General features: G+C 40.0%; 2 protein-coding genes across 3 annotated transcripts in view; one reads left to right on the forward strand and one right to left on the reverse strand.

The window, feature by feature from the left end:
- Positions 1-25,254, reverse strand: part of LOC126492996 (cytochrome P450 3A31-like) — a 287,886-nt gene that overhangs the window by 114,078 nt on the left and 148,554 nt on the right. The gene's annotated exons all lie outside the window — the stretch shown is intronic.
- On the forward strand, positions 2,710-3,740 carry LOC126492999 (olfactory receptor 2AE1-like). Its single transcript, XM_050129727.1, has one exon. The coding sequence runs from the start codon at positions 2,710-2,712 to the stop codon at positions 3,643-3,645; it is 936 nt and encodes a 311-aa protein (XP_049985684.1). The 3' UTR covers positions 3,646-3,740.

Below are 25,254 nucleotides of genomic sequence, written 5' to 3' on the forward strand. Positions count from 1 at the left end.
GATTGTGGTGCAATTTGTTGGCAGAGTTCAGAATGTGAACACAGGCTGTGAGATTCCAGTTGTTCCTGTGGTGCTGCTTTTGGGGTAATTAATGCAGTTTGCTAGCAAGTGAATATGTCCAGGGTTAGAGAAGGAAGTGTGATGTGCACTAAAGGGAAGGGCTGCTTTGCAGAATAGTAGCCAACGTGTTTATGTGTCAGGGTGGACTCTCCTGCTGGCTCCATTGTACACATATGTTTGTTCTGACCCCTGGTCTCTGCTGAGGAAATTCCAGGTATGATAATGTTTGCATTGCAGTATCCTGGAAACCTTTACTAGTAATTTGATGAATGTCAGCAATCCCTTAAGTCACAGGGTGTTGCTGTTAGAGCATGAGAGGACAACCTTGATAGAAATCAGAGAAAAATGTCTTCAAAGATCCCAAAGTAGATTGAGGAGAATGTCAGCAACTTCCTAGAGGAATCAAGGAACCAGATAATTGAGTGCTTTTGATAAGGGTATCCAGAGACCATTGGCTGGGCACTGATGTGGTAAGTGATTGATAAGTATGTGTGCTTATAGATTTCCCAGCTGCTGAAGCAATCAGGGATAGTAAGGAGAATTTTATTTGTGCCTCTAAAATTACTTTATTAATTATTTACTTTTTAAACTAATTAATTAATTTGCATGTGAATCACCTGCCACTGCTATTTGTATGGAGTTCAGAAGATAACCTGTAGGATTTAGATTTTTTTTTTTCATCATTTGAAACCTGTGGTTTGAATTCAGTTTGTCAAGCATGGAGAATGCTTTCTTCATCAAAGAACCTTCTTACTGGACTTAAAGTTCATATGTAATTCCACATAGGATAAGACTGAAATACCCACTTAAGTGATAGCTGTAAAGATTAGACATTGAGCTGCCTTGGTTAACAAATGGTCTAAGAAATAGAATTTTTCATTGGTTCAATTAGTCTATGAAGAATGCATTTAGTTATGAGTTCTTTGCTTGAAATCCTAAACAATCTGGAATGTACTAAAGATCTTTAGTATGTGTTGTGTGATAATTTTTTCCCACGGATATATGACAAACACAGCATCTACTCACCCCAAATCTATGACAGTCTAAAGTAATGATTATAGCTGAGTTCAATTTGGTGAAGCAAGCAGTTTATTAATTATGACAAGTGGCTACTTTCAGGAGCATGGTGAATTCAAAAGTAGGTACATCACAGAAGAGCCAACCTGAAAACTCATAATGTTTCACCCTGAGCTCTTTGTGTGCCCTGCAGCCAGCCCCATGGGTAGGAGAGTTACTTCTTAATAACTTGGCTTGTGAAAGTCTCCTCCCCAGTTAGTGTTTGCTGTTTCCACATCTTTGGGAAGGAATTCTCAAGACTCTTGAAAGTTTCAGGTTTCCTAAATGTGTGAAGTTTGTTTACTTCCTGTTTCAGGAGCATCTTCCTGTCCTTCACGATTTAGGGATTGTTGCACTCAGGAGGACATTGTAAAAAATACAAAAGGGTGGGGGAAAGCCTAAGAAAGATAGGGTACTACTTGTAAAATCAATTTAGATTTCTTTGAGTTATGTTTCACCAAGGCAATTCAGCAATCAATCTTATTAGTATTCATATGAGAACTAGATAAATTATGGATAGGAAATCTTGGCTGATGAACATCTACAATCCTTATTTCTTCTGTCCATGATACATGATTTGGTGGGCACAAATACATGCAGGAGGTATCTCCTGCTTATCTTCAGGGGAGTCTGCACAGAGCTGCTTTATTATGCTTTATGTTACTACTCTTCTGTGTTTCTTTAATTCAGCAGCTCTCGGTCTGTGAGTCACAACCAAGAATACTTAGAATTCATAACTAGCAGTGAAAGCAATTTTATGTTTCTTGGGTCACCACAATACGAGGAACCGTATCAAAGGACTGCAGTACTGGGAAGGCTGAGAACTACTACTTTAAACTGTCCTTAAGTTTCCATGAAAACAATATGAAACACAGTGACTCATTTCGAAAGAACCAAAACTTAATAATCTTTTATTATTAAGACACCCCCACAATTCCTTATTCATGTACTATGTATCTTGATCGCATGCAGGTGGGCTCCCTCCTACCTCTCCCCTATCATGTACTTCTCCCTCCAGTTCCTCCCTTTTGTTTGTAGCTTACTCAGACTGTGTCACACTCCTTGATGGAAAGTGGGTTGCTCTCATGCAGGTGATCCTAACACAAGTAAGTTTAGGAATACAGTGGACATGTCCTGTCTAGTGGACAGCATTTCACAAATTTCAACCCCATTGACACTCGATAATTCTACAAAAGCCTTGGGGATCAGCCTTGGGTAGTCAAGTTTGTATGGCACCTTGCATTGTACTTGGCGAGATGTCACCTCAGCTCCAATGTTTGGCTTTCTATACAATGTAGATATTCTGGTACTTCACAGTGATGATGATTTTCAAGAGAGATTTGTAGGTTTGTCTTTTTAAAATATCAGTTGGAGAGCTAGAGTGGTTGCATAATTATAAATAGATACACTTCTACAAATTGTCCACATGTGGCCCAGTATCATGTCCAATGGATATATACAAAGGCATTGAGAATAGGTAGATGAAGAAAAAAAACTTCACATTTTTCCTGAGAAAGGAAGTGTTTATTGTCAAGTTGTGTTTCTTGCATCACACTCCATTCTTCTGGTTCTCTCAGGGGATGAAGAAGAAACATGTGGGGGTGGAACCAGACGTCTCTGGAAGACTTCATCCTTCAAGGGCTCTTTGATGACTCCTTCAACTCCCTTTGTCTTTTCCTCCTGATCATGCTGGTGTTCCTTACTGCAGTGAGTGGCAACAGCCTCACCATCCTCCTCATCTGCACTGACCCCCATCTTCACACACCAATGTACTTCCTGCTCAGCCAGCTGTCCCTCATGGATCTCATGCAAGTCTCCACAACAATTCCAAAGATGGCAACCAACTTCCTGTCTGGGAAGAAGTCCATCTCATTTGTGGGCTGTGCCACCCAGCACTTCATGTACCTGTGTCTTGGTGGTGCAGAATGTGTCCTTCTGGCTCTCATGTCTTATGACCGCTATGTTGCCATCTGTCACCCCTTACGCTACACTGTGCTCATGAGCAGAAGAGTCAGAGTGATGATGGCTGTCATGTCATGGTTGAGTGGATCTGTGAACTCCCTAATCCACACATCCATCTTGATGAGCTTCCCTTTCTGTGGTTCAAGAATCATCCACCACTTCTACTGTGAATTTCCAGCTGTTTTGAAGTTGCTGTGTGGGAACATCACCTTGTATGAGAACACAGTTTACATCAGTACCGTTGGTCTTCTTCTCCTCCCTATCATTCTTGTCTCTACATCCTATGGATTCATTCTGCACAGTGTCATACAGATGCACTCAGCTGGGAGTAAGAGAAATGCCTTTGCCACCTGCAGCTCTCATCTCATTGTGGTTTCTCTTTGGTATGGTGCTGGTATGTTTTCCTATATGAGACCCCGATCCCAGCGCACTCCGTTGCAAGACAAAGTTGGTTCTGTTTTTTATAGCATCATTACTCCTACCCTGAATCCCCTCATTTATACTCTCAGGAATAAGGATGTTGCTAGGGCTCTGAAGAAAGTGTTGAGGAGAGATCTTTTCACCTAGTGATCATGGTTATAGTTTTCTGGAATATATAGTTGAGTATCATATGTCTTGAACTGATTTAAGCAAATTCCCGATGCTTTTTGAGTAGTGCACATAAACATGGATCCTAATCTAATATGATATCCATCATTGAAACTGATAGAATAGCTGTGCTGCCATCTTGAACCCTTAATCTGAACTTCTGTTTCTAAGAAAGGCACAGAGTGTTCTACAAAACATCTCATGTACTTAAAAATCAACCAAACCACAATCCTAATCCCTTTCCAGGTATAGAACCTTGTCCACCTGTCCACACATACAGTCCCTTTTCCTCCCCAATCTTCTAGCCCAACAAAACTTCCCTAGCTTGTAGCAGAAGCACTCTTATTACCTGAGTAAGGGTCTGTTCCCTTAGGTTTTTCACAGTAAGGTTGCAACTTCTGTTGAACAGGCTTCTGACTTCAGATTACTTTGGTTTGCCATCCTTTTTCTAATGTGAATACTATTGTGTACATTCTATGTAATTCCTGAAGAGCTAAGGAAAAAGTAAATCCAAACCCAAACCCAACCTAAATAATGTTTTGAAAGGAGGCATAGACAATGCAGCTCAGTCAGTACAGTGATTGCCTGGCATTCCCAAAATCCTAGCTTAGATCTGCAGGAGTGCCTTGAATTGGGCTTGGTGGGATATATGTCTGCGACCCCTGAACTCATGAGAATCAGAAGTTCATGGTCATTCTCAGGTTCATGGTGAGTTTCAGCCTCAAAATTAACCCATCAAAACAAAACCAATCAACAACTAATGAACCAACCCCAATAAGTCATATAAAGTCCAACGACATAACCCAAAATATTAAGATAAAACCACAGCGGGCTCTAGATAAAACTTCACATACTATATTGAATAGGTATGAGGAGAGTGGACATTGTTGCCTTGTTACTGATTTTAGTGGAAATATTTTGAATTTCTATTTAAGTTGATGCTGGCTGTCGGCTTGCAGCATGTGTTATTTATTATGTTTAGATATGTCCCTTGTATCACTAGTCTCTCCAGGACTTTTGCTCTGAAGGAATGTTGGAATTCTTCTTCTAATTAGATAATCATGGTTTTTTAGTCTGTGTATATGGTAGTTTATGCTCACAATGTTTATTATGTTGAACTTATAAACATTATGAATCTGAATCTTTGGGGGTGATGCCAATCATTGAGTGTAAATGATGAGCCCCATTATTGGTTTTCCAGTGCAGAGTGGCCAGCCTTGAAACTATGTACTGATAAACAACTATAATGTACCTGAGATGTTGTATTTATTAATTTGTGTATGTTACAATAATACAAGAGAAAAATCTTGTTAACTTGAGAGGGTGGGCCTGGCAGGGGTTCATTGGACAGTGGCTGGGTAGTTGTGGAAAGAAAAGGGAGGGGAATGTGATATCATTGTATTTAAATTAAGAATATAGCAAAAGATATCATGCCCTTTGTGTAGCTTTGCCAGTTTAGTAATCCAAAGAGTTTTATAATATTGTCTTATTGCTTTATTTTGGCTTCTGGTTTACTAATTTCAGCCCTGAATTTGACTGTTTCTTCCCAATTACTCTTTTTGGGTATTATGCTGTTCTTTTTTTTTAGAATTTTCAAATGTGTTATTAATTTGTTGATACAATAACGCTCTCATGTTTGATGTAGGTATGTAGATTTGATGTATTGCTATGGACTTGCATCTTAACATTGCTGTCTTTGTGTTCCATGTGTTTGGGTATGTTGTATTTTCATTTTTATTGAAATCTATAAAAAATCTTGATTTCCGTCTTGGACCTAATTTCATCCATTAGTGAGTTTTCCAGCTTCCATATTTTTGTATATTTTCTTATTATCTACCACAAACCAATTCCAAAAGCCTGTGAATCACAGGATTAGGTATAGAGATAGCAAGTATTTATTTCTCAGTTGTTTGTGTTAGACTCTTTTCTGTTACTAATAAACCAGATGAAAAAAGTTACTAGATCTTTCTCAGAGTTTTCTTAAAGAGTTGAATGTAGAGTTATGACAAAGGCTTAGGTTTAAAAATCAGAAACCAATCAGAGACCTTAGGTTGTTTGTCTGCACAGTTCATTGGTCCTCAGAGAGAATATTCCCATGTTATCTTCAGAGCTAACTTCCCCAAAATATCTTATTTCCTTGATTCCAACATACAAACTCCAAGTACAATCTTTAAGGTGCTTATCTCTATGGGTGGGAAACAGATTCATTGATATCTTGGGCAATTTTTCCCAGAAGAGAACCAAGACATGTCATTTGGGCGAAAATCCCCAATGCCATCTAGCTAATGTCTGTTCATCTTAGCAGACATCATAGACAACATTTCCTTTCTCATAGATGGTGTTTCTCTTCCCTTTTGATGGGCTCTTGAAAGGTCAAGTCCATTTTGATTACTATTGAAGAAACAGTTGTCAGTCAGGATGGGGAACCCTGCCTGTAAAATAAATGCTTAGATTCTTGTTACAAAGAGAATAACTCAGATCCATTGGACAGCAGAAAATAGGAAACAGATTTTATTTTGACCTTGGAAACTTTAATGATGAAGCTAATAAAATATTTAGCATCTTAATGAGAAGTCTTGTTGGCTAAGCTTAGAAATTGTGGAGGAAAGGTGGTAGAGATGTATATTTATATTCAGAGGCAACATATGGATGCTTCCAACACTTAGTAGGTATGAAAGTGGGTCGGATGTAGAATTTGCTCTGTTGTGGGCTGAGAGAGCTTGTTCTGAGCAGTGATGGTGAAAATCTAGTGGAGTCATACGCCCTACTACTTCTGTGAGGCTGTGACTCAAATAATTGGTGCAATGATGGTTGTATTATATTAGCATTTTCTGCTCCACTCCAATAGTAAATGGAAATTCCCAGGGCTGGAGAAGTAAGCATAATGAACAATGCAAGGTTTCTTGGCAAGAACAATAGGCAATGTGCATGCCCATATGGACCCTCCTTCCTTTTCCATTTCTTCTCTGTGCTTCTTCTGCCCACTAATACCTGCTGAAGAAATTACATGTAAGGTAACATTGGGCTTGATGAATCCTGGTAATCTTTGTCAGAGGTAGTTAGTTGTCAGCTTATGCTTCAAGTCGAAGTGACAGTTGTTCAGGATATGAAGAAAGCTTCTGGAGAGGGAAGAGAAAAGGTGGGCTACAAATAGGGATAGAAACTTATTCAGAAAGGTTCTTAAGGTAGGAGCAGAGACAAGAGGAAGATGAGGAAATACCTCTCCTGTAGAGATTTATAGAGATAGACACTGGTGAATTAAGAGATGGAGGGCTGTGTGTATGCACTGATTCAAGAGACTGTATTTTGATCATGACTGTGTTGGACCAATCAGAATAAATTTTGGGAAGTTGGGTTTCATCTTTTCTCCCCCCTCTCACTTTCTGTGTTTCTCTTTCTCTCTCTATTTCTCTTTCTCTTGCATGTGTATTTGAGACAGGGTCTTGCTATATAGTCCTGGCTTTCCTTGAACTTACTAGGTAGACCAGGTTGGCCTGCAACTCATAGAAATATGCCTTTCTCTGCCAAAGACATGAGAGATTAAAGACCTGTGCCACCACACCTGGCTCTTGCAGAATTGTGATTGTAATGGTTGTGCCATTCTCAGAAGATAGCATTTGCAACACTTTCCCACATCTTCTGGCTCTCACCCCTACCCTTTTCCTTTCTTATATGATGTTTCCTTAGTCTTGCTAGGTGTTGAATAAATGTTCTTTCTGAGAGTGAGCCATGAACTGTCACTGATTCTCAGCACCCGAGCAGCCAGCAGTGTTTATTCACTGTGTTTCATTGCATAAAGCTTCTCTGACTAAGATGGGCAGTAAAGTTTTTTTTTGTGGGCATAAACATAAACATAAATATTTAGAAGGAAGTTTGGGTCAGAAATTCTATTCTTTTCTAATTCATACCTCCCATATATATCCAGTTTCTTTAATATAAGATGCTATCTTAACTGTTATTCAGATCCTCTATGTTTGATAAGAGAATGGCAAGCTGAGTATGGTAGTGCATGTCTTTAATCGCAAGACTTCTGATGCAGAGGCAGGTACATGTGAGCTGTAGCCTGGACTACATAGTGGATTCCTGGCTAGATAAGTCTATATCTTGAGACTCTGTCTTAAAAAAGATAGATGACAAAGCGAATCAAAAAAACATAAAATTGTTTACAATATTAATATTTAATACTCATAAGAGAATTATAAAAATATGCTTATAGTTTTTATTCTTACAGTTGTACACATGATCATGAATGGCATTTATTTTAAAAATTTTTATTTATATGAGCATGTGTGTATGTGGGCTCATATGTTTGAAAGAGCCTAAGGAGGCTATAAGATTGGGTGTTGGTTTGCCTGGAGCTGTTGGTTGCGACCTGACTGATACGGGTTTTGGGAACTGAGCTCTGGTCCTCTGGAACAGTAGAAAGTGTTCTTAACTACAGAACCATCTCTCTACCAACCCCCTTTTTGTAGATTAACTTTTAAAATTTATGCAATATATACATACATTTATATACATACATATACATACACATACAGTAGTCCCTCTACCCATTCCATATTTATTTTGTCCACAATTGATCATGGTTTCTTGCCTAATAAGGTGACTCAAATTCAGATTTCTTAGGTATCTGGGCGATTCACATTCCAGTGTGAATTGTGGTTAAGCTTTCTATTTTTTTTTGTTTTTATGTGTATATGTGTATATGTTTGCACGTGTGTGGATATACATGTGTGTAGCAAGGAGAGGGGGCCCTTTGTTTGTCCCATCTGCCTGGCTAGCTTAAACCCAAAATAATCACACAGAAACTGTATTCATTTAAACACTGCCTGGCCCATTAGCTATAACTTATTATTGACTAATTCTTACATCTCAGTTTAACCCATTTCTGTTAATCTGTGTATTGCCACGTGACTGGCTCACTGGCAAGCTTCTACCCAGCGTCCATCTCAGGCAGGAGATTCATGGCATCTGCCACTCTGTCCTTCTTCCCAGCATTCAGTTCTGTCTACTCCATCTATCTAAGTTCTGTCCTATCAACTAGGCCAAGGCAGTTTCCTTATTCATTATCCAATGAAAGCAACACACAAACAGAAGGAACTCCTACACCATTTCCCTATTTCTGTTTAAACAAAAAGGAAGGCTTTAACTTTAACATAGTAAAATTACATATAAAAAACAGTTATCAAGCAATATTTATATATACTTTATATTTTATCATAACTAAGGAAAATTATAATTATAACTATCAATTCTTCAACTCAATCAAAGACTCCAGAAGGATCTAATATTACCTAAGTAATTAAGAAGTACATTGTAGGCAACTTCCAAAACTCTAAAATTGACAGAGATGTCTTGCTGCCTGTACAGTCACCCAAAGTTCTTCTGTACTATTGGGGCATCCATCTTCAGGCTACAGGCCCAGAAGACATTTCCATGAAGCAGAAAAATTTAATGACAGTTCAGTCACTTTTTTCTGTGTCCTCCAGAATGTCTCGCAGACTCTTTCATGAAACAGGAACCCCGAAGGAACATCTCACCTTTAGGCAAGTTCAGCAGTCCTCTCTCTGTGGGTACTGCATGTCCAGTTTGTATCACAGTCCAGACAAGAGCAGTTTTTTGCCCAAATGGCTAACTAACTCCATAAGGAGAATCTTCGATGCCCATCTACCTCAAAAAGTAGCTTGGTGCTGCCAGGAGCAAATGTGTCTCATTATCATGAAAAGCCCTAAGTTATTAAAACATTTTAAATGCCATATTCTCTAGTCTTTGAAATATATGAAGAATGCCTATCCATTTGAAATATATCTATGCACATCTAGAAAATCTAACATGACTACAAATGAATATTCTAGATGATTATCTATTAATCTAGATTTCTTAATTATACATTTTTAAATGAGCTACACAATTACAATACTTTAATCAAGATCAGAAATACATATACACATAACAAAATTGACCTTAAATTTGTTTCAATAGAGCAAGATCCATACCAATGCAAGTTATTCATCTCTATATTATAATCCCATTTAAATGTAAAAGAACACTTATAAACAATATTTGTGTTTATGGGTGCAGTTTTTTCTCTCCAAACTGCTTCATTCTATATGGGGGTGCTGTTAATCAGGTCTTTCATGGTATATCTTGTGTGCTAGGTTCATCTCAGTCAGTAGTTGAGTGAATTAATTTTTGGAGGGTGTTCACGGCAATGTTCTAGAGGCCTTGGTCTATGAAACCATACTGGTGTAGAAACAATCCACAGATTCTCATCTTCTGTAAAAACAAAAGAAGAATCTCTTTTCCAAAGCATCATATCCTTAGACCCAAATTTTGAAGTCAATATTTTTATAATATACATTCTGGTTTAGCTTAGCAGCCCACACAATGAGATGTGTCTCTATACTTAGCTCCTTTACAGTCAAAAAATTTAAAGAAAACACAATAATATACAGAATTCAGACTCTGTGAATTTTCCATTTTTACATGGTTTATTTTTACTCTATCACTTTACTTTGTCTCTTTAAAGACTTTACCCTTTTAAGTATTAACTTTATTTTATGACTTTCTATATTCTTTTTCTTCTCTCTCCCAAGCCTATGTACATTTATTCAACACTATGACCCATTAAGAGGTCTTTTATGTCTGAATCTGGCCTATTGTGAATCTGTAATTCTTTATTGTTCAGGAGCACGTCTTAAAATGCTAAGCACTTCTTAAAAACTTAAGTTGCGCCATGTAGGGATAATACAGTACCACCTGTTTCCTGCTCAGTCTAAACCTTAACTGCACTATTATGATAAATATGATAGTTCCTGCCTGAGATCAGCACAGTTCACAGTTCAGCATGGTGGAGCCACTTGTGCCTCAGAGCCATTTGGTGCCCCTGTGCCACGCACAGTTCCAGGCACACAGCAAGTCCACATTGCCATCAAGCAAGCTGTAGCACTTTACTTACAAACCCCATCCAAGTGCGCTGTCTCCCTTAGGAACCAGAGATCACACTGGCAGCATAGCCCAGAAAGTCAGCATTTTAAAACCACTGCAGCGTTTTTACTGTTGTAGATGAATTAGGAACATCTCTCTGGGAGCTGTGGTAAGCAGCCAGCAAACAGCAAGAAGTTGTGTTAAACTCTGTATTTTTTTCTAGAGTTTCTTTTTAGGCCCTTTTAGGTTTTCCATAGAGTTAGTTTGCCACATTGGACAGCCAATCTGTAGCAAGGAAGGGGGCCCTTTGTTTGTCCTGGCCACCTGGCTAGCTTACACCCGAAATAATCACACAGAAACTGTATTCATTTAAACACTGCCTGTTAATCTGTGTATTGCCACATGACTGTGGCTTACCGCAGTTGAAGGAGGGCTCATGCCTAGCTGAGCTGGTGGCAGGCAGCTGAGCTGGGGGTGGGGGATAAGGTGGGAGGTTCTAAAACCAAATGTTGGGCACCAGATGAAGGCATAAGTCACAAAACAATCCCACACCAGTTTGGAATTATGACTAATAAAAGTGTTATTTATTTAAAGGAAAAACTTACAGATCACCATCCTAGACAACATCCCACTGCATGACCAGGAAAAGGGGTCTAGTAGCCGGAAGTGGAGTCTGAAGCAAGAGAGAGAGTGGAAGGTTACCGCTGCTTTTTAAAGCAAAAAAGACCATGTCCAAGTAGACTGGTATCTTAAAGGCTATTGGCTGAAGGAGTGGAAGGAGCTCCCACAGCACCAACTTGTATATCCACATTGGAGATCAGTGTGGCAGTTTCTCAGAAAATTAGGAATCCATCTACCACAGGTCCCATCAACATCTCTCTTGGGCCTATACACAAAGGATGCACACTTATACCACAAGGACATTTGCTTAACTGTGTTCATGGCAGAATTATTCCTAATAACAAGAGCCTGGAAACAACCCAGATGCCCCTCAACCAAAGAGTGGATAACGAAAATGTGATACATTTATACAATGGAATACTACTCAGTGGAAAAGGCAATGGCATCTTGAAATTTGCATGCAAATGGGTGGAACTAGAGAAAAAAAAAACCATTCTGAGTGAGGTTAAGTCAGACTCAGATAGACAAGCATGGTATGTACTCACTCAGAAGTGGGTATTAGATATAAAGCAAATGATACCCAGCCTATATTTCATAATCCCAGAGAAGCTAGGTAACAAAGAGGGTCTTAGAAGAGACATACATTCATCTCCCTGGGAAGGGAAAGCAGACAAGAACTCCTGAGAAAATTGAGAGGCAGGGAGAAAGAAGAGTAGAAGGGGAGGTGGAGGAGATAAGGAAGGAGAGGAGGAGAATATGAGGGATTGGAATACTCAAGAAGATAGAAGGACAGTGAGGGAGAGAAAGGAAAGAGATATCTTGATTGAGGGGAGCCATTAAAGGGCTTTTGAGATACTTAGCACTTGGGAAATTCCTAGCAATCCTCAAGGATGACCCTGGCTAAGACTCAAAGCAACAGTGGAAAAAATGCCTAAATAGGCCTTCCCCTGTAATCAGATTGATGACTACCTTAATTGACATTATAGAACCTTTATCCAGAAGCTGATGGAAGCAGATACAGAGAACTACAATGAAGCACTGGAATGAGTTACTTGAGACCAGCTCAAGAGAGGGAGAACTAATAATATGAGCAAAGGGGTCAAGACCATGATGGTGATACTCCCAGATATAGCTGATTTGAGCTAGTGAGAGCTCACTGACTCTGGACTGAAAGCTGGAGAACCTGCACAGAACCAAATTAAGCCCACTGAATGTGAGGGACAGAGGTGAAACTTGGACAGTCTGTGGGCCACTTATAGTGGGACCTAGTGCTTGAGCTGGGATCTAGGACCACATCTTTTTTTGGAGGGTTCCTTGCTCAGCCTTGAGTAGCAGGGAGGGTCTTGATCTTTCCTCCAAATGAAGTGTCAGACTTTATTGACTTCCCATGGAAGTTTTACACTTTCTAAGGAATGGTTTGGCAGGTGGGGTATGAGAAAGATGGAGGAAATGTGAGGAGAGGAGGGAAGGAACAAGCGGCCTTCTATTACAAATTGGCACACCAACGTGGGTAGTTACATCCATATCAAAATGTGAGAAAGCTTAAAAAGGAATTCTAGACAGAAAAGAACAGAGTTAAACATAGCTTGTGGTAGCTACAAATTTTTTCTAGATGGGCTTGTGGCAAGCAGGGTTGCTGTGGCTACTTTAAAAGAGGTGTAATTAAAACCGAACGGCTTCTTTATAAAAGGCAGCTTCTTGTTCACCAGCAATGCCAACATTGTTTGACATTGATTTGAGGTGCTGGCCTCTTTCAGATAAGTGAACAAATAGGAAAAGAACACATAAAAACAAGCACATATAAAAATAATATAACAGTGCTTAGAAGATTTCAGAGAACTAATTGAAAGAGCATTGCCAAGACTATAAGCAAGAGTGGAGCATAGGGTTGGCTAGATGCAAAAATGAACAGCCTTATACATGTAGACACTCAGTACATACTATTACAGATGGCCAAGAATTTGGTGCTGACATTTACATGGAAGAATAAAACAGCCAGGAAAATGTTGCACTCAGAGCAGCAATGAGAGAAATATTACAAAGTTAAATGGCTACTACAGCCTCATACTAGTGCAGAGAGCTGCACCAAGGCAGAGGAAACACGGTTCCTTTGCTTTTGAAGTCCACAACAGGAAAAGTTTGTTGGATACAATTTTTACATAAGCAGTCTGCACGTCTACTGTTGTCCAGGCATGGGACAGCTTTGGGAGCGCTCACGAGACTAAACATCGTGAGAAGCTTGGAAGATGAATGCTACTGTTTCTATAGTTTCTTGTGTAATTTGCAGACTTTATGCCATTTGTGGTATTGTCTCTTTAGAAAATGTAGTTTAAGTTAGAAACAAGGTTATAAAGAAACAAAGATCCTGAGGCCGAGTGTAGTGGTTTGCTTGGACTATAGCAAGGGCCCTGAGAGCTTCACTGCCTGCTTGGAAGCTCCCAAGGTTGAAATACCTTAGGAAGACTCTGAAGGTTCAAGGCAGAGGGAACTCTTAGGCACCAGCTTATCCCTTTTTCCCAAAGTTTGACCTATGTGGCACTTTCTCTCTTTATTCAGTTACCAGTAGAGGGGGCAGGAGGGGTTGGAGGTGATCTTTTTTTTTATTTATCCATTCAAAAATTTCCACTCCCCCTCCTCCCATTCTCCTCCAGCTTCCCCACTCACCCGCCTCCCACTCCCTGCAGTCTTAAGAGGTGCAGGAAACCCTGCCCTGTGGAAAGTCTAAGGCCCACCCCCCTCCATCCAGGCTTATGAAGGTGAGCATCTAAATAGACAAGCATCCCATAAAGCCAGTACATGCAGTAGAAACAAATCCCAGTACCATTACCATTGGCTTCTCAGTTAGCCCCATTGTCAGCCAAATTCAGAGTCCAGTTTAATCCCATGCTTGTTCAGTCCCAGTCCAGCTGGATTTGGTGAGCTCACCTTAGATCAGGCACACTGTCTCGGTGGGTGGACCAACCCCTCGTGGTCCTGACTTCCTTGATCATCTTCTCCCTCCTTCTGCTCTTCAACTGGACCTTGGGAGCTCACTCCAGTGCTCTGATGTGGGTCTCTGTCTCTATCTTTATCCATCGCCAGACAAAGATTCTTTGGTGATATTCGAGATATTCATCAGTGTGGCTGTGGGACCAGACCAGTTCAGGCACCCTCTCCTCTGCTGTCCAAGGATCAGGCTGGGGACATCCCTGTGGACACCTGGGATCCCCTCTAGAGCCAAGTCTCTTGCCAACCCTAAAATGGCTCCCTTAATGTAGATATCTTCTTCTCTGCTCCTATATTTGCCCTTCCTCCATCTCAACCCTCCCACTCCCCCAAGCTCTCCCCAATCCTCCCCTTCTCCCTTCTCTCTCCCACTCTCTCCTTCACCCCACCTCACCCCCATGTTTTGCCCGGCGATTGTGTCTGCTTCCAATTTTCCAGGAGGATCTATATCTGTTTGTCTTTCTGTTCACCTTATTATTTGGCTTCTCTAGGCTTGTGAACTATAGGCTCAATGTCCTTTGTTTATGGCTAGAGTGTACTAATGACTAAGTACATATCATATTCATCTTTTTGGGTCTGGGTTATTTCACTCAGGATAGTGTTTTCTATTTCCATCCATTTGCATGCAAAATTCAAGATGTTATTGTTTTTTTTTTCCTGCTGAGTAGTACTCTAATGTGTATATTTTCTACACTTTCTTTATCCATTCTTCCATTGAGAGGCATCCAGGTTTTTTACAGGTTCTGGCTATTACAAATAATGCTGCTATGAACATAGTTGAACAAATACTTTTGTAGTATGTTTGGGCATCTCTTGGATATATTACCAAGAGTGGTATTGCTGGATCTTGAGGTAGGTTGACTCCCAATTTCCTGAGAAACCACCACACTGATTTCCAAAGTAGTTGCACAAGTTTGCATTCCCACCACTAATGGATGGGTGTTCCCCTTATTCCACATCCTCTCCAGCAATCATTGGTGTTTTTAGCCATGCTGACAGGTGTAAAGTGATATCTCAAAGTTGTTTTGATTTGCATTTCCCTGATAGCTAAGGAAGTTGATCATGACCTTAAGTATCTTTTGGCCATTTGAACTTCTGTTGAGAATTCTCTGTTCAGTTCAGTATACCATTTTTAATTGGGCTATTTAGAATTTTAATGTCTAGTTTCTTGAGTTATTTCTTTATATTGGAGATCAGACCTTTGTCTGATGTGGGGTTTGTGAAGATCTTCTCGCAGTCAGTAGGTTGCCTTTTTGTCTTAATTACAGTGTCCTTTGATTTACAGAAGCTTTCAGTTTCAGGGGGTCCCATTTATTTATTGTTGCTGTTATTGTCTGTGTTACTGGGGTTATACGTAGAAAGTGGTCTCTTGTGCCCACTTGTTGCAGTATACTTCCCACTTTCTCTTTTATCCGGTTCAGTGTGGTCAGATTTATATTGAAGTCTTTAATCCATTTGGACTTGAGTTTTGTACATGGTGATAGATATGGATCTATTCTCATTCTTCTACAAGTTGACATCCAGTTATGCCAGCACCATTTGTTGAAGAGGCTTTCTTTCTTCCATTGTATAATTTTAGTTCCTTTGTTGAAAATCAGGTATTCATAGATTTATGGGTTAATATCTGGGTCTTCTATTTGATTCCATTGGTCGATGTCTCTCTTTTTATTCCAATACCAAGCTGTTTTCATTACCGTAGTTCTGTAATAGAGTTTGAAGTCAGGGATAGTAATGCCTCCAGAAGTTCCTTTATTGTATAGGATTGTTTTTGCTGTCCTGGGTTTTTTGTTTTTCCATATAAAGTTGATTATTCTTCTCTCAAGGTCTGTGAAGAATTTTGTTGGGATTTTGATGGGGATTGCATTGAATTTATAGATTGCCTTTGGTAGAATTACCATTTTTACTATGTTGATCCTACCAATCCAAGAGCATGGGAGATCCTTCCATTATATGTGTCCTCTTCTATTTCTTTCTTCAAAGCCTTAAAGTTCTTATTAAATAGATCTTTCATTGCTTGGTTAGTGTTACCCAAAGCCACTTTATGCTATTTGTGGCTATTGTGAAAGGTGAAGTTTCTCTGATTTCCCTTTTTGCTCCTCTATCCTTTGTGTAAAAGAGGGCTACTGATTTTTTTTGAGTTGATCTTGTAATCTGCCACATCAGTTGTAGAAGTTCTTTGGTAGAATTTTGGGGGTTACTGATGTACACTATCATATCATCTCCAAATAATGAAAGTTTAACTTCTTCCTTTCCAGTTCAAATCCCCCTGAACTCCTTATTTTCTCTTATTGCTATTGCTAGAACTTCAAGCGCTATGTTGAAGAGATATGGTGAGAGTGGACAGCCTCATCTTGTTCCTGATTTTTGAGGAATAGCTTTGAGTTTTTCTCCATTTAAGTTGATGTTAGCTGTTGGCTTGCTGTATATTGCTTTTATTATATTTAGGTATGATCCTTGTATCCCAAATCTCTCCAAGACCTTTATCATAAAGGGATGTTGAATTTTGTCAAATGCTTTTTCAGTATCTAATAAAATGATCATATGGTTTTTTCTTTCAGTTTATTTATGTGATGGATTACATTGATAGATTTTCATATGTTGAACCAGCCCTGCATCTCTGGGATGAAGCCTACTTGATCATAATGGATTATTTTTTGGATGTGTTCGTGGATTTGGTTTGCCAGTATTTTACTGAGAATTTTTACATCAATGTTCATGTGCGATATTGGTCTGTAATTCTCTTTCCTGGTTGAGTCTTTGTGTGGTTTTGGTATCAAGGTTACTGTAACTTCATAAAAAGAGTTTGGTAATGACTCTTCTGTTTCTATTATGTGAAACACATTAAGGAGTATAGGTATTATCTCTTCTTGGAAGTTCTGGTATAATTCTGCATTAAAACCATCTGGTCCTGGGCTTTTTTGGTTGGGAGGTTTTTTATGACAGCTTTTTTCCCTCACGACTTAGGTCTATTTAAATTGTTCACCTGGTCTTGATTTTATTTTGGTATATGGTACTTATCTAAAAAACTGTCCATTTCTTTTCCATTTTCCAACTTAGTGGCATACAGGCTTTTGTATTAAGACCTAATGATTCTCTGAATTCTGTCAGTATTGTTGCTATGTCCCCCTTTTCATTTCTGATCTTGTTAAGTTGCATGTTCTCTCTCTGCCTTTTGATTAGTTTGGATAGGGGCTGGTCAATCTTGTTAATTTTCTCAAAGAACCAGGTCTTTGTTTCATTGATTTGTTGGATTTGTGTGTGTGTGTGTGTGTGTGTGTGTGTGTGTGTGTTTCTATTTTGCTGATTTCAGCCCTCAGTTTATTTCCAGTCTTCTACTCCTCCTGCATGAGTCTGCTTATTTTTCTTCTAGAGCTTTCAGGTGTGCTGTTAAGTCTCTAATGTGAGCTTTCTCCATTTTTTTTCAATGTGGGAACTTAGTGCTATGAACTTTCCTCTCAACACTGCTTTCATAGTGTCCCATAGATTTGGGTATGTTGTGTCTTTATTTTCATTGAATTCAAGGAAGACTTTAATTTCTTTATTTCTTCCTTGATCCAGAGGTCGTTCAGTAGTTGACTGTTCAGTTTCCATGAGTTTGTAGGCTCTCTGGGAGTAGATTTGTTATTGAATTCTAAGTGTAATCCATGGTGATCTGATAAGACACAGGTGGTTACGAAAATTTTTTTTGTATCTGTAGATGTTTGCTTTGTTACTGATCAGTTTTCGAGAAGGTTCCATGAGATGCTGAGAAGGTACAGTCTTTCCTATTTGGGTTGAATGTTGTATAGATGTCTGTTAAGTCCATTTGCTTCATTACAACATGTTTCTGTCTTGTTGACCTGTCCATTGGTGAGAGAGGTGTGTTGAAATCTCCTACTATTGGTGTGGGGTTTGATGTGTGCTTTGAGTTCTAGTAATGTTTCTTATTTACGTATGTGGGTGCTTTTCTATTAGGGGCGTAGATATTCAGGATTGAGACTTCATTTTGATGAATTGTTCCTGTTATAAGTGTTCTTCTCCATCTCTCCTGATTGATATAAGTTTGAAGTCAATTTTGTTAGATATTAGATATTTTGTTAGATTATTAGATATTAGTTAGAAACAAGCCACACCTGCTTGTTTCTTAGGCCTGTTTGATTGAAAAACCTTTTCCCATCCCTTTACTCTGAGGTAATGTCTGTCTTTGTGGTTGAGGTGTGTTTTTTGTAAACAACAGAATGTTGGATCCTGTTTTCATATCCATTCTCTTAACCTGTGCCTTTTTATAGGTGAATTGAATCCATTGATATTAAGCGATATTAATGACCAGTGGTTGTTAACTCCGGTTATTATTATTATTATTATTTTTGGTGGTAGTGTTTCTGTGTTTCCTTTCTTTGAGTTGTGCTTGTGGAGGGTTGTTAGATGTCTGTGTTATTGTGGGTGTTGTTGCCTTCCTTGGGTTGTAGTTTTATTTCTAGTACTTTCTGTAAGGCTGGGTTTGTGGCTACATATTGTTTAAATTTATTTTTTCCTGGAATATCTTGTTTTTTTTTTTTTTTTTTATCGATGTTGAAAGAAAGCTTTGCTGGGTATAGTAGTTTGGGCTTGCATCCATGGTCTCTTAGTGTTTGCAGCACATCTATCCAAGACTTTCTGGCTTTCATGGTTTCCATAGAGAAGTCAGGTGTGATTCTGATAGGTTTACCTTTATATATTAGTTGACCTTTTTCCTTTGCAGCTCTTAATATTCTTTCTTTATTCTGTATGCTTTGTGCTTTGATTATTATATGGTGAGGGAATGGTTTTTTTTTTTTTTTTGATCCAGTCTATTCAGTGTTCTTTATGCTTCTTCTATCTTCATAGGAATATCCTTCTTTATGTTGGGAAAGTTTTCTCCTATAATTTTGTTGAATATATTTTCTGGGTCTTTGAGCTGTAAATCTTCTTCCCCTATTATTTTTAGACTTGGTCTTTTCATGGTGTCCCATATTTCCTGGATGTTTTGTGTTAACAATTTGTTAGATTTGCTATTTTCTTTTATCAATGAGTTTATTTCCTCTATAGTATCTTCAGCATCTGAGATTCTTTCTTCTATCTCTTGTACTCTGTTGGTTATACTTGTCTCTGTAGTTTTTCTTCATTTATCCAGATTTTCCATATCTTGCCATCTCTCGGGTTGTGTTTTCTTCCTTGTCTCCCTTTCATTTCTGAAGTCTTGAACTGTTTACATTACCTATTTGATTGATTTTTGTTGGTTTTCTTGGGTATCTTTGAGGGATTTTTTTCATTTTTTCTCACTTTTTTTTCCGTCTTCTCATCCATTTCTTTAAGGGAGTTTTTCACATCCTGTTTAAGTGTCTCTATCACTTTCATAATGTGACATTTAAAGTCGATTTCTTCTACTTCTTTTGGATTAGGATGTTCAAGTCTTTCTGTTGCATGTTTGCTGGATTCTAGTGTTATCATGTTGCTTTTCAGGTTTTTGGAGGAATTCTTGCATTGATTCCTGCCCATCTCTTCCTTCAAATGCGGTCAGGAGAGTTTTGGCGTCTTGGTCAATCTTTGCAGTGGCTAACTGTGTATTTCGGGGTTTTTCTTGGTCTGCTCTCTCTTAGGTCCCCTCAGCACTGGAGTTGGCTCTCAGATACCCTCCACCCTGAAGTAGGCTGTGGTGGTTGATCTAAAGACCCTGTAGATAAACAGGAGTGCTTGTTGGCCAGATGGGATGGGGTTAATAGCGAAAGCCAGTAGCCGGGGAGACACTCCCTCTGGATAGATCTCCTGGTACAAGAGCAGGGCGTCTTGCTGGCCAAGGAACAAGCAGAGAAAAAGGCAGGATTGGTAGTTGCAGGGTCGTGTGGAACAAAGAAACCCCTGTAGGTGCAGCGCGCACTACTGGATCCCCAGCCACTCAGCTCCAAAGCAGGCTGAGCTGGGGGATGTTAGGACCCCACCAATGGAAAGGGGTGCTTGGCGGCAGGCTGGGATGGGATAGATGGAGATAGCCAATAGCCGGGGAGAAGCTCTGCTGAATGGCCAGAAAGTTTAGGGAATTGGAGGGTGGCTGTACTCTGTGCCTGGGGCCTCTGGCCAGCCGGGCAAGTACACACTTACCCCTTCGGATGGATCTCCTGGTACAAGCACAGGGCCTCTTGCTGGCCAAGGACCACACAGACAAAAGGGTAGGCCCTCTGGATGGATCTCCTGGTACCTAATACAATTTTTGTGTGGTTATTTCGGGTCTGAGCAGCCGGAATGAACAAGGGCCCTCCTACTACAGAGGAGGGCGTATAAAAGGGGATAACTATGTAAAATGAGAAAAGATTGTATTAAAAAATTCTGAATAAAAGTAATTTTAAATGTGGAAAATACGATTTGCCATGGTCATGGTGTCTCTTCACAGCAACAGTAAACCCTAACTAAGAACATAATATATAAGCAAAAGACCAACATGACAAAAATGCACAAACAGAGCAATAGGACACAAATCTTCAAATGCACCACTGTGTTCACTTCCTGTTGGTCATCTACTCTGGGCAGAAGTGTTGTGTGTTTACCCAGGGAGACTGCATCAGAGATCACTATTTTTTTTTACTTTGAGAGCAGTGCAATTACAGATTTCTTTGTGGATAGGGATCAGAACTACTCACATTCCTTCCCCTCTTGGGTCTGGTAGCCATCTGGTTTTTACTTGCATAGGCCCTGTTCAAGCTGCTGCAGTCTGAGTTCACAGCTACATCAGTCCTGTTGAGTCAGGAGGACATTGTTTCCTTGGTATTACCCATCAGCCTCGGCTCTTACTATCTTTTTCCCTCCTCTTCCACACAGCTCCTTATGCCCTGATGGGAGGGGTTTCATAAAGACATCTCATTTAGGACTGAACATTATAAAGTCTCTCACTCTCTGCACATTATCCTGAGTCTCTATGTTAGCTCCCATCTCGTGCAGGAGGAAGCCTCTCTGGTGATGGCAGAGCTTGGCACTGATGTATGGGTCAGCAGAATTACTAGGAATCATACTACCGCTGTGCTCCTGTAGAAGAACAATAGTGTTTGTTTTGCTCCTTGGCCTGTGGCCTATTTAATCTCAGGTTCTTGGCTGTACACGAGTGTCAGTGTGAGCTACATATTGTGGAGTGTTAAATGGATGGAGCTAGAAAAATATCATCCTTGGTAAAGTAACCCAAATACAAAAGATAAATACAAGATTTTAAAGAGAGTTCTTACTCCCTTTTTGTGTGAAAACACAGAGAGGAGATAGGCATATATAAACTAGGGAGTCAACTGTCCTGTCTCCACTTCCCACCTGCCCATTGGAATGCTGGGATTACAGAAGCATTCTACAATGTCTGACTTGTATACGACTTCTGGGTACAAACTCAGGTCTTCATTCTTGAGAAGGCACTTTAACACTAACCCCTCTCTCTCTCCAGCTTCACTGCAACAGTGTCTCTGTTCCTGGTGTTTTCTTCCATACAGTAGCTAGAATGATTCTTTCCAAATACAAATCTCTTTTTACTTATACTTCTTATAGACTTGGCTGAAAATACATTTAAAAAAAAAAAACCCGAACCAGGGAATCCTTTATTCAACTAAAACCAGTTCTGTTTTGTCTCCTGTTTCCTTTTACAGCAGCCATTTTATCTGCCTCACCATTCTTTTCTGATACAGGTTCTTATGTGGACTAATCTGGCTTCATACCTGCTTTATAACCCCAAAATGACCTTGTGTTGAAATAGGAGCGGCGGCGGGGCTGCGTCCCCAACACCCCGGCCGCTTGGCTAGCTCATGCCCGAAATAACAACACACAAACTGTATTCATTTAAGAACTGCTTGGCCCATGAATTCTAACCCTTACAGGCTAATTCTCGCACCTGGACTAGCCCATTTCTAATGATGTGTGTAAGCACCCCAAGGTGCGCTTACCGGGAAGAGTCTAGCCTCCATCCATCCTGGTGTCTCTGCTCCAGAGAGCAAAGCTGTTGGGTCTCTCTGGGAGCAGAGCAGAGTCTGACCTCACTTCCTCTTCCGCCCAGAATTCTATTCTGTTTACTCCTCCCACCAATGCTTTAACCTATGAGGCCAAGCAGTGTGTTTATTACTTAACCAATGAAATCAACAGATTGATATATGACACTCCCACATCAACCTTGAACTTCTGATTCTCCTGTATCCACTTGAGATTACAGACATATTACAGCACCCTAAGTTTTTACGATGCTCATGGCCCTATGTATGTTAGGGAAGCACTGTGACAACTAAGTTACAGTACCTATGTAAAAAGTTGGGCATGACCATGAAAACCTGTATTCCCAATCTTGGATAGAGGATGGGAAGACAGAATGAACCCTGAGGCTTCCTGGCTTGCCAATTTAGTCATATTAGTAAGCTGTAGGTTCAATCAGAAATTCCATGTTTAGCACACAAGGTGGAGTTCCACTGTAGAAGAAGCCAGCTATCACCTCTAGCTTCTACATTCTACATCTGTGGACACACATGGGTGCACATTAATAACACACACACACACACACACACACACACACACACACACGCACACACCCCTTTGGTGTAATAAGACTGGCAGTTGTACACACAGGTGCAAACCATGGTTCTTACAAGCTTTACATCCAGTGTGGAGATTGATGTGGGAATCACTTCTCAGGCTAGCAGTGCAGCAGAAACCAACTTCACTGCTCCCCATATTTCATAGCTATAGCCAGGTGCCATCTTGAGAGGCAGCCAACTGTTAGAGACTGAGCTTCGTTGAGATCCTGAAAACTAGGACATAAAAATTCAGAGACTCTTGCATCAGTTTTGGGTGTTGGGAGACATATATAAATATGTGTACTTGTTTCTGCACATGAGTGTGTATGAGTGCATATAAAGATGGTAGTTTTACATCAGGTGTCATCCTTAGTCACTTGACACTTAATATTTTTGAGACAGGGTCTTTCACAGACCTAGAGTTCACTGTTTGAGATGGGCTGGCTTGCTGGTAAGTTGTAGGTGTCCCTTGCTTTCGTTTCTCCCATGTACTTGGGTTTCTAGTGCATGCTACTTTTTACATAGGGGATGGGCAACAAACAGGGTTCCAGTTGCTTTCATTTTACCAATTGAGCCACATCTTCAGGACCAAATTTAGTCTTTTGTAGGAGAAAAATCAGAAATTGTCCTGCAAAGAAGTTTAAGTAGGTGTAATATTGTATTGTGGAGGGTCCAGTGGTTAGGGCCCTGTCATCTGTGGGGGAATGTGGAGTCCCATCAACCAGTGACTCTTAAGGAGAGTTAGAGCTAAAAGCCTGTGATAGTCTGGCTGCCTACCATTCTACCTTTCCTATGCAGTTCATAGTCACTCAGGATGGAGAGCTCTGAGCCTGTCTAGTGGACTGAGTGCCTGCCAAAGCTTCTTTCCTCCTACGGTGTGGATTGTAGTTGAACACTGTCTGCAAATGTCGAGACTTAGATGAACAGTGACTGGTCTCTAGGGTCTTTCAATACAGAGATCAGTGCTCTGCTTGCCTCTCAGCACTCTAGGGACACCCTCCTTCTTAGATGTTTGCTTAGACTTTGTCAAAGTATTGGATGGAAAGATGCAAGAGAGAGATGTATTCCAAAACAAGAAAACACGACTCTAGCAGTGGTTCATTCTGGTTAATTAATACCTAGTTAGAATATTCTTGCATTATCTCCAAGGCCAAAATCTTCTCAGATACCTCATTACCCTGACCATACAAACAAATTCCAAGTAAATAAAGTCTTAGGTGATTCATTTCTCAATGGGCAGAACTCATAAAAGCTGTTGTCTGGAGTAGGTGTTCCCAGGAGAGGTCCAGGATGCAGCTTCTGTGGGAAAGTCCCTCTGCTGTCAATTTGGTGTTGTCATCTTGGTTCAGCTGGTATTGTAGGTCCTCTGTGCTTGTAGAGGTTTCATTTCTCTTAGATGGTTCTCCTCTTTCCTTTTGTGTGGAACACACCAGGCCAAGTGAATTCTCGTTTCTTTAGTAAACTTTATGAATTCAGAAAGGTACTTCTTGACTGGATATTCTGATTTCAACCTTAATAACAGGAGCATACATTTATATATAATAAAGAGAACTTTAAGAATCCAAATAGCATGGAAGGCCAAATTTTCATTTTCCTTGTCTTTGGAAATGAGATGATAGAAACCATACCAGAGTCCTGGTAATCCCTGTTGCCTAACCTTTTGAGTTGGGGTAGAAAATAGAGGTTTTGATTCAGCGAGTGCACTCACCATGGTTGCACTGCCCAGCTAGTATGGGGGCATAAGCTATGTTGCTGAGTCTATCCTGGCAATAGGCTGATAAGGATACAGATCTAAACAAGATTGTGGTGCTGTTTGCTGGCAGAATTCAGGATGTGGACACAGGCTGTGAGATTCCTCTTGCTCCGGTGGTGCTGCTATTGGGATAATTAATGCAACTTCACTAGCAAGTGAAGATGTCCAGGGTTAAGGAAGGATTTGTGATGCACACTAAAGGGAAGGCTTGCTTGGAAGAATGGTAGCCAATCTGTGTGTTTAGAGTGGGACTCTCCTGACAGCTTCGTTGCACAAATGTGCATGTTCTGACCCCAGGTCTCTCCTGAAGAAAGCCCAGGAATGATGTTGGGCTTGCAGTATCTAGAAATCTTATTAGTAATTTCGCTGTTGTCAGATATCCCTTAATTCACAGAGGAGCCCTGAGGCAGCACAGGAGTACAGTTCCCATAAAAGGCAGAGAAAAACGTCTTTCAAGAGCTTATAGAAGAATGGGGAAATGCCAGGAAATCCTTAGCAGAAGCAAGGAACCTGATAACAAAGTGTTTCTGATATGGCTGTCCTCAAGATTGTTGGCTGCACACAGTTGAGGTAAGAGATTGAGAAGTATATGACTAAGTATATATGTGTGTAGATCTCTGAAATGCTGAAGTAATCAGAGATAGCATAGGAAAACTTCATTCGTGTCTCTAAAATTATTCCATTTTTTATTTATTTTTAAAGTAATTACTTAATTAATTTGTGTGGGCCTGGCCTGCTAATGGTATGTGTTTGGAGGTCAGAGGACAACTTGTAGGA

Source organism: Alexandromys fortis, unplaced genomic scaffold (genome assembly GCF_014885135.2).
Source record: "Alexandromys fortis isolate MF-2015 unplaced genomic scaffold, M_Fortis_MF-2015_v1.1 scaffold_306, whole genome shotgun sequence".
NCBI lineage: Eukaryota > Metazoa > Chordata > Mammalia > Rodentia > Cricetidae > Alexandromys > Alexandromys fortis.

Coding starts and splice junctions, on each gene's coding strand:
- LOC126492999 (XM_050129727.1), top strand. CDS start 2,710: ATGTGGGGGTGGAACCAGACGTCTCTGGAAGACTTCATCCTTCAAGGG.